Source organism: Doryrhamphus excisus, linkage group LG2 (genome assembly GCF_037039965.1).
Source record: "Doryrhamphus excisus strain RoL-2023G ecotype Guam linkage group LG2, RoL_Dexc_Guam_v1.1, whole genome shotgun sequence".
NCBI classification, from domain to species: domain Eukaryota; kingdom Metazoa; phylum Chordata; class Actinopteri; order Syngnathiformes; family Syngnathidae; genus Doryrhamphus; species Doryrhamphus excisus.
Genome location: NC_136358.1, coordinates 6,058,541 through 6,070,530, shown reverse-complemented (window position 1 = coordinate 6,070,530; position 11,990 = coordinate 6,058,541). Strand labels below are relative to the sequence as shown.

Here is an 11,990-nt window from a genome sequence, read left to right as displayed (position 1 = left end):
CCCCTCCATCTGGTACTTTTACAATCAGTAACTGTTACATTTGTTCACTTCCTGCTTTCCATAATACAGTTTAAAGTTTTTTTTTTTAATACTGCACCTCGTACCGAAGTACGAGGTGATATGACCATACAATGACATAATGGGTACCATAGTAAGTGTCAATATAGTGATATGTATAGCACATTATGACCTTCTTCATCCTTAGATCCACATTACGATTGTCGGATCCACTCCCTAACCTCTGACAGCGTAAAACTATTTCCCTTCTCAGGAATTCCCAAAGCTAACATTCAATTCAATTCGTTATGTAGCAACTCTGATGCTATCAATTTCCTTGGAAGGAGAGTGGTGTTGAAAGGCCGTAATCGCTGCTTTGGACCTGTCGGAACATGGAAGTGTGTTTGGATGGTGTTGTGAGAACTCCCAGGAACTGGAGTCTTACGTGGCTGCTGCCGATCTGCTTCGACCACTGCTTTTGTCTGGGTTCCCACAACATGACGCTTGGAGTGTTGATTCAAACAGACAAAGGGTTCTCCTCCGGGCAGAGTCATGCTTGTTTAGGCATCAACGCAGGTGTCAAGTATTGTCGAGTGTCTGCGGTCAGTGTGCGACCTTGCAGAGCCCAAACAAACGCTTACTGCGGTTTAGTTTTTTTTTTTTTATTTCTAGTGACCGTCTCTATTGCAAAGTGGATAGAAAAGTAGATATGGGCGGGTGTCTAAAAGCGGCTCACGGCACATTGTCAAAATAAAATTACATAAAAAAAACACAGCAAAAAGCTGAAATATTGATATGAATTAATTATAAACCAAATTATCAACCAAAAGTCATCTCTATTGCAAGGTGGATAGAAAAGTAGATATGGATGGGTGTCTAAAAGCGGCTCACTGCACATTGTCAAAATAAAATTACATTAAAAAACACAGCAAAAAACTGAAATATTGATATAAATTAATTCTAAACCAAATTATCAACCAAAAGTCAGCTGGGTGGGTGGAATAAAAAATGAATGGATGGATGTCCCTCACTACATAGTCCCTCTCTTCATTTCAGGTTTTCATGCTGGAGCCTATCCCAGCTGTCTTCGGGTGAGAGGCGGGGTACACCCTGGACTGGTTGCCAGCCAATCACAGGGCACATAGAGACAAACAACCATTCACACTCACATTCATACCTATGGATAATTTAATCAATTCCGGTTTTCTCCGGCTACTCCGGTTTCCTCCCACATTCCAAAAACATGCTAGGTTAATCGGCGACTCCAAATTGTCCATAGGTATGAATGTGAGTGTGAATGGTTGTTTGTCTATATGTGCACTGTGATTGGCTGGCGACCACTCCAGGGTGTACCCCGCCTCTTGCCCGAAGACAGCTGGGATAGGCTCAAGCACCCCCCGCGACCCTCGTGAGGAAAAAGCGGTAGAAAATGAATGAATGAATGAACATGCAAGTTTTTAGAATGAGGGAGGAAACCCATGCACGGGGAGAACCAGAATCGAACCTCAATCTGACTGTGGGGCTGACATGCTAACCACTCATTAACCACAATAAAGGAGTGACGACAAGGCTGTATCATCGCAAACATTTCACATTGCACCAAATTTTTTTTGGAAAATATTCAATATTATGAAAATTTAGATTTTAAATGTAGATGACACTAGAAAAGAACAACTTTGGGAACTATTTGGATAGAAAGTGTAAAATACTGCTGCTGCTGATTTGGTTTGACCGCAGCTTTTGTTTGGATTCCCACACGATGTCAACTTCAAAACAAACAGGAGTGTTGATTCAACCTGAAACACAAAAGTGATTAGCGGCGCAAGGTTCCCCCCCACGATTAGAGTAGCGTTTGTGCAGGTGTCTTGTGGCGTCTCATCTGTTGGAGATGTGTCTGCGGTCAGCGTGCGACCTTGCAGAGTCCAAATAGACGCGGTTTTCGACATGCCTGCCGAGTAGTTAAAAGCCAAAACATCATCATCACCATCATCAATATGTTTTTTTTTGTGGGGTCACAAACTATTTCTACTCTTGATTGAATCCATTGGAACATCTGGGCACATTCAGGCTGTCGAGGCCTCAAACATCCGTTGCTGGATGTTCAGTTCGTGTTTGGACGATGCGACTTTAAAATCTTGCAGCTACATCTTATGTGCATTCAAATGGAGCCTTGCTTATTCTTTTAGAAAAATAATATCATATATTATTTAGGATGATGTCAAACGGTATTGTGCAATATATTACAACATTCTAAATAGCTTAAACCTACTGGATGGCCTACAGGATAAAAACATAATCCAGAACATGGGTTCCCAACCCCCGAGGCCACACAGCTCGGAGACATGTTCTCCCCGTGCGTGCGTGGGTTTTCTCCGGGTATTCCGGTACCAAAATACATGCTAACTGGGTTTCATGCTAATAGAAGTTCTGCTGTACTTAAAAAAGTGCAATTTCAGACATCATCACATCTTGTCAAAGCATCTTCCTGCTGGAAAATGTTGAGAAAATTGATACTTTGAGACGGCGCGTGGCTGCTTGGCGGATGAGTGGTTAGCGCGCAGGCCACACAGCAAGGGGACTAGAGTTCAAGCCCACCCTCGGCCATCTCTGTGTGGAGTTTGCATGTTCTCCCCGTGCATGCGTGGGGTTTTTTCCCGGGTATTTCGGTTTCCTCCCACATTCCAAAAACATGCTAGGTTAATTGGCGACTCCAAATTGTCCATAGGTATGAATGTGAGTGTGAATGGTTGTTTGTCTATATGTGCCCTGTGATTGGCTGGTGACCAGTCCAGGGTGTACCCCGCCTCACGCCCGAAAACAGCCGGGATAGGCTCCAGCATGCTGCAACCATCGTGAGAATAAGCGATATAAAAAATGTATGGATGGATAATTAAGACACATTGGTTAGTGGAAAAAAAAATTACAATTTCTGTTGAATAGAAATCTTTTCTGCTTATCATAATAACATCTTTCTTTTACCAAACCCTGCTGCTTAACTTAAAACAGTATAAATCAGTGGACACACTATGCTAATGTTAAGTAAACAACTTAGAAGTGGTGTTTTATGGACAAGACATATAGTTATTATAATGCCAAAAAGAGAGTTTTAAAAACAGTGAGCATGCACTGCGGCTAAGTTAGCACAACTTGCTTACTGTCAGACAGAAACCAGCTACAAACAAACCCCATTGTTTTTTTTTTTTTTAGGGGGGTGGGGGGACCAGAAACCTGCTGGAAAAGTCAGCATAGACCAGCATGACCAGCATAAGTTGTATTTTCGTGCTGGATAGCATATGCAAACACAATTTATATTTATGCTAGTTTTTCCAGAAGAGAAGGTATACCATTCAATTTCAAAGAGATGGCTGACAACCCTAACCTCTCATATAGAAAGCCCAACAATCCTAATTTAGATGATCTGAAATTTGTCACTCTGAATTCACTCATAAAATACTTAAAATGACATAAATTGCTCCACTTAGCTTTGTTGTCATTGTTGCATGTATACACCTCCCTCGTGTGGCTTGAATGTGCAAGTGCATGTGTATTTCGTCTTTCAAAAGAAAGCAAAAGGAAAAAAAAACATGAAATAAATCTTAGCAGTGACCTAAATAAAATCACCTGCCTCTGTCCTACTTCAGAGGCCAAACTGGAGGAACCAGAAAAATGTCATACTGTGGGTGGGAACTAAAATAAACCGGACTGGAATAAAAACACTTTTAGGAGTGTCAAAGTGTTTATGCTATATGTGTCAGATGAATGCACAAAGTGTTAAAAATACAATTAATAAGACGTGGTGTGGATTGTTTGCATTTAAATAAGATTAAAATAGTAGTTATTTTTGCACTACTTCATTTATTCATTTCTCAAATGATCGCCGTGTGTTGTTTTTGTTTGCCTGTAATCTTTGTTTAATCATGATCAACTCATGAAACGAAAAAAAAAATCAGTATTGGTATCGGCAACACGTGTTCTTGAATCGATACCAACATTTTCAGTATCGCGTACTCCTACCGAGAAGTTAGACAGCCAGTTCCTCCTCCTCCTCCTCCTCCTCCTATTCCTCATTCCCCCGGGTGATGAAGAGGTTAAGCCAGCCCCTCTCCGCCTGCTTGCAGCCTCCTTCTGTCCAACAACTCCAGTCCGGCTCCAGGCAGCCTGAGTGCGCACAGCAGAACATGACGCTTTAACTCCTTCCCTCCTCTTGCATGGGGATCGAACTTTTTTTTTCCACCAAAAAGTCCAGGAGAGACCCCCCCTCCCTACCCGCTGACCCCCTTGGGCCACTCCCACTCACCCTGCCTCGTCGCCCTTCTCCGGGGTTCCATGCGTGGGGAGCGCCATGGCCGCCCCGAGCGCGCAGCAGCAGCAGCAACAGCATCAGAACCAGGATTACTTCCGATCTATTAGCAGCGAGTCCACCACCTACATGATGGTTCCGGCTGGAGGTCCCGGCGGTGCAGGGCGCAGGGAAGCGCCCTCCAAGATGTGGGTGGCTCTGGTGGTGGTCGTGGTCGTGGTGCTGCAGGTCGCCTCCACCACTGGGCTCTTTGTGTACCTGAACATGTCCATATCACAGGTAAGCACTGGCAGATCTCCTCAGGAGGAACACATGAGCATGCATGGAACATCTTTGCTTGACTGGACTTGTTAACCCTTGAGGCACCAATCTATACATTATGCTTGTTTTACTCCTTGCATTCTCAGTGCATTATCAGCTTTGAGACTATACTTATATTAATCACAGATCAATGCTATAATTAGTTATTAACTTAATCAAGGCTCTAATAACGTCATCCCTAATATTCCACTTTGCACCTCATTTCTGGAACATACACCAGATCCAAGCCTCATCAAATGCTCCACATTCAGCATATTTTTTCTCTGCTTTTAATGTAAATAAGCGGCTTGATGGTGCGAAATGCAGAATGCTACAGAGTCCAGAAGAGGGCGCTGTATTGTTAATTCATTCATTTATTTATTTTGGGGGTGCTGGAGCCTATCCCAGCTGTCTTCAGGCGAGAGGCGGGGTACACCCTGGACTGGTCGCCAGCCAATCACAGGGCACATATAGACAAACAACCATTCACACTCACATTCATTCAATTTGGAGTCGCCAATTAACTTAGCATGTTTTTGGAATGTGGGAGGAAACCAGAGTCCCCGGAAAAAAACCCACGCATGCACGGGGAGAACATGCAAACTCCACACAGAGATGGCAGAGGGTGGGATTGAACCCTGGTCTCCTAGCTGCATGTGTGGCCTGCGCGCTAACCACTGCAGCCAAGCGCCGTCTCAAAGTATCAATTTTCTCAACATTTTCCAGCAGGAAGATGCTTTGACAAGTTATGTTGATGTCTGAAATTGCACGTTTTTTAAGTACAGCAGAACTTTCTATTAGCATGTAACCTAGTTAGCAGGTTTTTTGGTTAACATAAAAAATTTACGCTACAAAGTTGCCTCGGTTAGCATGCATTCTCCGGTTAGCATACAGTATGGCATTTGTTGTTTCATATTTAGAGATATTGTCCAACATGAATGAACACGTACATATGTGTTGTATACATCATTTGATACCGATATCAACGGATGCATACTCAAAGATGCTGGTTCCATTGTTGGTTACCGTATGGAGGTGAGAATCTATTCAATCCAAGAAACAACTCATGTCAAAACAGGAAGGTGGGGTGGTTGAGCTCGCTGCCACATCGTCACGTCGAGAATCATGTTTTCGGTGAAAGTAGAAGTAACCTTAATTGTTTCTTTATCATTCAGAATTGTTTTAGTCATGTGAAACTATAAAAAAAAAATGTTATTTGTTAATTTTTTCGGCTTTCTGGAACAGATTAGTTGAATATACATGATTTCTTGTGGAAAAAATTGATTTGGTTTTGGTTAGAGTCACGCATTAATGTCACTAACCAAGGTTTCATTGTACAATACTGTATAGTGTGTTTCCGAATGCGTAAAAAGGAATTTTAAATATGTTTCATATCTGTGTGAGGCTGATAATAGGCTATAATCGGCCATTATTCACAAAATATCTATGGTTAGGTCTGACATTTACAGTCCACTGAAAGTAGAAAGTTAGATTTTGAAGACATTCATGAAAGGGACTAAAAAGGCTAAAAAGTGTAACTTACTTTTTAAAGGCCCTGGTATACGTTTTTGCCGTAGTTTCGATTCCCCATCCCATTGGCGATGCAAGGGATGTGTCAGGGATGGCATCCAGCATTAAAGCCTAAAACTTAGCCTTAAACTAATTACGCAATTAAGTCGCTGATGGGCAAAGCCAAATGACAACTCGACACATATAAGTTCGACTTAGTAGCCATGGATGCGAAGGCACTGGAATAGTTACAGATGTTGAAATATGGCCGTCCACTTGGGACATTTTTGTCTCCTGAAATCATAACAAATATGTTTCTACACACTTGAACAGAACCTCTGATGGTTTTGCGGCGTGGTTATTTGTGCGCTCATGGTTCTAATAACCATAAATGATACTTGGCATGGCACTAAAAGGGTGGACAGATGAGCTTTCATTCTTTAAGCATTATATTGTTTAGGGTGGAGCACTCATTAAATGCACAAATGTATGATCATAATTGAATGATAGATATGAAGCTACACATATTTCTCACAGTGTGTCTTCGGGGGGGGGGGCGCGTCCCTATGCACGCCAGCTGTGAAAACACTGTCCACTCCTCACTGCACGGCCCTCACGTGTGCATCAAGTGGCAGAGGCTTTTCCAAAGTGATAAGGCGATGTTGTTGTTCGCCTTGTCCTCATTACCAGTGCTGAAAGGAGATTTGGGCCCTTGTTTTGGCCGACATTGTGATACAAGATGTGGTTTTATTTGCACAATGCTCGAACATAATTAACATGCGACTTATCTTCATTGTTATAAGCACACCTACTATTAGATGTAGATTTATGTATTTAAATACATACTACGGGATTAAAGAAATCACTGTTAAGATAGCGCCATTAAGTGCATGCCAAAGCATCAACAGCTGCCATCAATAATCTTAAATTAAGTCAATGAGATGGCAGAAGACAGCTGAGTCTGGACAAGGCAGCAAAGCCAAACAAAGTATGTATATATAAGACATAAGATAAGATAAGATATGCCTTTATTCTTCCCTCAGTGGGGAAATTTGTATTGCACAGCAGCAAGAGTACAGAGTCAGTTAAGCAGTACAAAATACACAATATAGAAAAACAAACAATATAAACAACCCAAGTATTTTCCCAGAGTTATATACAATACAGTATGTAGATAATATGAAACGAGATGAGATATATGACCAGTCTATACACTGAGATCTTGCTAGTGAGTTAATATGAAGCATTATGGAAATACTTCACATAGAACTTAGTATATTGCATTTAGAGCCCTTAATATTGCACATGGAGGTTGATCAGATATTGCACAGTGAATGGGGTCTGGAGTAACTATACTGACTATAAAAAGCAAGTATTACACAGATGTACATAGTGGTGTAGAAGTCTATTGGGAGCAGTGCTGGTTATATATATACATATATATATATATATATACATATATATATACATACATAAACATACATGCATGAAAAAGTCCAAAAACAGATGTTTGTAAAATAGTGCACAGTGATCTCATTGTGTATTCATGTCTAAACTTGTTTTGAGGCAATGGCCAGACCTTGTGAGTATGCACAAGTGTGTGTGTGTGTGTGTGTGTAGGGGGATTCCCCACAGCGGCTATTTTTAATTGGACAACAGCCCCTTCTCTCAATGTAGTCCCCGGCGTCCATTAACACGCATATGCAAAGCAGCTCGTTTGACAACCGAGCAGAGGAACACCAAAGTACACCAAGAGGAATTGTACAATGTTACCACGGCAATGCTGCATTCATGCACACGTGGAAACATGTGACCTCTGCTCACACAAATATAAGTTAAGTGTTTAAATAAGTCTCAGAGGTCCCACAATAGTGCGTTGGAAGTGTGCTTGTTTAAAAGTAGTTGGGAACACAAAATTTTGTATGTGTGGAGCCTGTTGGTTGGGGGAAAAAAATGATGAGTTCCAGCTCCAAAAATGATTGTTCACAACTAAAACACTGGATGGTAGGAAGCACTGACCCCAACGTTTTGTCAGGCCACGCACTCAGCCATCACCAAAGCGCTGCAACATGATCAAGACGTCGTCAGAAGGTCCAGCATAGTGACGACATCGTAGCATAATGAAGTCTTTACAGCTCCCATGACTGGAGCTGACTTCACAAATACTTGGCGGACATCCAGATCCAGGCTTTATTTTAAAAGATGTGTAGTCTGCTTTTTTTTACAAAGTGGGTGTCTACATGGGGTGCACACATGGAGCTCGGACAGGGTCAGAGGCAGTGTTTCATCTCCATGATGACGGAGGTTTTTTCCTTCATGGAACTTTATGAACTATATGAGCTACAATGCTAACTTGGCACATCTGAACAGCAACATCATGCTAGTTTAGCTTGTTTGCTGAAGAAAACCGAAATGATACTGTGCTCTGAAAACTTTTTTTTTTCATGATTTTCACACTTAAATGTTTCAGATCATCAAACAAATTGAAATATTAGTCAATAACACAAAAGTCACAAAAGACCCCACAACAACATCCAAAGAACTGCAGGCCTCACTTGCCTCAGTTAAGTTCAGTGTTCTTGACTCCACCATAAGAAAGACACTGGGCAAAAACAGCCAGTTCTAAGACCAAAACCACCGCTGAACAAAAGGAACATTAAGTATCGTCTCAATTTGACCAGAAAACATCTTGATGATCCTAAAGATCTTTGGGGAAAAAAATGTCTGATAGACAAAACCTGACATTTTTTGGAAGGTTTGTGTTCCATTACATTTGGTGTTAAAGTAAGGCCACATTTGAGAAAAATAACATCATACCAACAGTAAAATATGGTGGTGGTAGTGTGATGGTCTGGGGCTGTTTTGCTGCTTCAGGACTTGGAGGACCTGCTTTGATAAATGGAACCACAAATTCTGCTATCTAACAACAAATTAAGAGAATATCTGCCCATCTGTTGGTGGCCTCAAGCTGGAACCAACTTGGGTTCTGCAGCAGGACAATGATCCAAAACACACCAGTGAGTCCACCTCTGAATGGCTGAAGAAAAACAAAATGCAGACTTTGGATTGGCCTAGTCAAAGTCCTTATCTGAATCCTACTGAGATGCTGTGGCATGACCTTCCAATCCAAACCTTCCAATTTGGCTGAATGACAACAATTCTGCAAAGATGAGTGTTTCAGTGCTGTTATGGCTAATGGTGGCCCAAACAGTTATTAGGTTTAGGGGGTAATCACTTCATCACACAGGGCCATGTAAGTTAGGGTTTTTTTGTCCCTTAATAATAAAAAGTTTCATTTAAAAATTGCATTTTGTGTTGTAATTGACTATTATTTAAGTGCGTTTGATGATCTGAAACATTCAAGTGTGAAAAACATGCAAAAGAAATCAGTTAGGGGGCAAACACACCACTTCAGGTGGTAGAGCTTTACTTTAAGATGTGTAGCGAAGCCTGTCTGGGAGTGTTTCAGCACCTTTTGTGAGGAAGAGGGGGCTCCCATGGTGGTCTGGAGAGTTAATTATATTGCATCATATTGTCTTAATTGTCATTTTATCATAAAGGCTGGGAAATGTAAAAAAGAATATATTGTAATATTTTTATGGACTCACTTCCACTTGAGCTGTCTATCTCATGAAATCTGGATTATTTGTATCCCCCTGTTGTCTATTAGCATGTGGTTACAGCTCTGTGTGTGCGTGTTTACAGATGGTGTTGAGAGTTCAATGTTTTTACTGAGATTTACCGCACTGATGGTCCCAATAAACTTGTACCAACTTTGCCAGCTGAGTCAGAGATATGAATAAGAGCCATTGTGTGCAATTATTGCTCAGTTCCATGGACCCAGTAAGGTTTAGCTGGAATCATATTTAGGGCTTTATTGTCAACATTGGCGCACTTGAGGGTCAAACAATGAGACAACTAGAAGTCAGGTTTATCTATTTCAACACATTTTCAACCACTTCCTCTGTCATCGGTGTGGGTCCCGCCACAAAGGCACAACAATAACACTCGTAGCCGCCCCACACTTTGAGTACATGGTGTGCGCCCACCCATGCGGGGCCGTCGGCAAGTGGACCCCACAGAGATGCCCTGACCGCCTCGACTCTTTTGTTGCTTGTCCGCCTCCTCTGTGGGCCTCTGTGACTCACTTGCTTTCATTAGGTTATGAAACGGACATCTTTGTTTTCCGAAAGTTTTTAATGAGCTCTTTTTAGGAAGCTAAACAAGCGTGCTAATCCTTTCAGAAGACACATCATCAACATTTTTTTCTAAAGCAGGACTCTTATGAGTTTATGCTAATGCTATTCAATATCCTGTAGTCACCGGGTTTGAAAAAATACTTAATTATATATATTAATATTGGTTGTGGCTGTAGGCAACGTTCTCGTGTAGTTTTTCTTACAAGTTGGAAGAAGCTGCATTTGAAGTATTACGAGCATCACCATCACTGAAACACAATCAAACGCAAGCTCCATGGGATTGAGAGTTGCTATGATATGCTGTGATGTCTTATTATTGCCATTCAATTTGTTTATTTCAGTATTCTAATAGCACACTATTAGTAAAGGAATCGCACATTAGTGTGCAGATAGTAGGAATTTTAGTATGCCATGTCAACGTTGCAAAAATCACAGTGTAAAGACCTGGCCTTCTTCTCGCTCTTCATTCTTTCCATCTTCTTCGTCATTCTCAGCCCACTTACGAGAAATCTCTGTTTGCTAACCTTTGTTTCTTTCTAGTCAGATATTAAATGCTGCCTTTATCTTTATTGGGGCTTCACAGACTTCAAATCAGCATGTTTCGCTTTGAACAACAAGGAAGTGGAGCAAAAAACAAAAAATAAAGAGAACGCTCCGCCCTGCGTCTTTATCAAAACATGATAAAATCCAGAACTGCACTGCTGACAATGAGGGGTCAAAGTTGAGCACGCGAAGGGCCGGGAGTGGTCTCTTGCCTCATTGTGTGTGTGTGTGTGTGTGTGTATGTGGACAAACACAAATGCAGGTGCACACCAAAGACATCTTAGGACCGGTTTGGCCGCCTGCTCACAGCATTCCTTGCTGCGGAGGAGATAAACCTGAAGAGTGAAAGCTGCCAGCGTGCCTCGTTACGGCAAACAAGACGCATGTGTGCACCACAGGAATAGATTCCGCTCAGATGAGATGATGCTTTGAGATTTTGAGAAGTTTGTTATTGAAGAGGCAGGCGATAAGCGTCACATCAGCGCCACCATGTGGTCAGAATGCCACAATAGGATGACATTCTCTCAGTCAATCAGTAACTACAAATAATATTGACAAATTCATCATGAAATATAGAAAAGTGTTTTTTTTCCCTTCCTAAACACCTTTTGAATTTCAGGGTAGGCTTTTCTACACATCTTCAAATCATGTCACCATCAGTCAGCTACAGAGGTGAGAGCTGTAGTGTAAGAATTACTGTATTGTTAACACTGTAGCTGACATAGTTATTCTAGCGTTTCTAACACTCCAATCCCACTCAATCCCATCCAAAGAACTGCAGGCATTAAAGCTTATCTCAATTTTGCCAGAAAACATCTCGGAAAAAGAATCTCATGCCAACAGTAAAATATGGTGGTGGTAGTGTGATGACCTGTTTTCTTCTTGCTGTGATAAATGGAACCATGAGGGGTTTCTAACACTCCAATCCCACTCAATCCCATCCAAAGAACTGCAGGCATTAAGGCTTATCTCAATTTTACCAGAAAACATCTCAGAAAAAGAATCTCATACCAACAGTAAAATATGGTGGTGGTAGTGTGATGACCTGTTTTCTTCTTGCTGTGATAAATGGAACCATGAAAGGTTTCTAACACTCCAATCCCACTCAAGAACTGCAGGCCCCACTTGCCTCAGTAAAGGTA

The 11,990-nt window shown here is 41.6% G+C and overlaps 1 protein-coding gene across 1 annotated transcript in view; it reads left to right on the top strand.

Annotated features, from left to right (window-relative positions):
• Window positions 1–4,081: 4,081 nt before the first annotated feature.
• Window positions 4,082–11,990, top strand: part of tnfsf10l (TNF superfamily member 10, like) — a 30,712-nt gene continuing 22,803 nt past the window's right edge. The window contains exon 1 of the mRNA XM_058067116.2: window positions 4,082–4,576. Within this exon, the coding sequence (XP_057923099.2) occupies window positions 4,340–4,576 (237 nt within the window). The 5' untranslated portion in view covers window positions 4,082–4,339. The remainder of the gene's footprint in view (window positions 4,577–11,990) is intronic.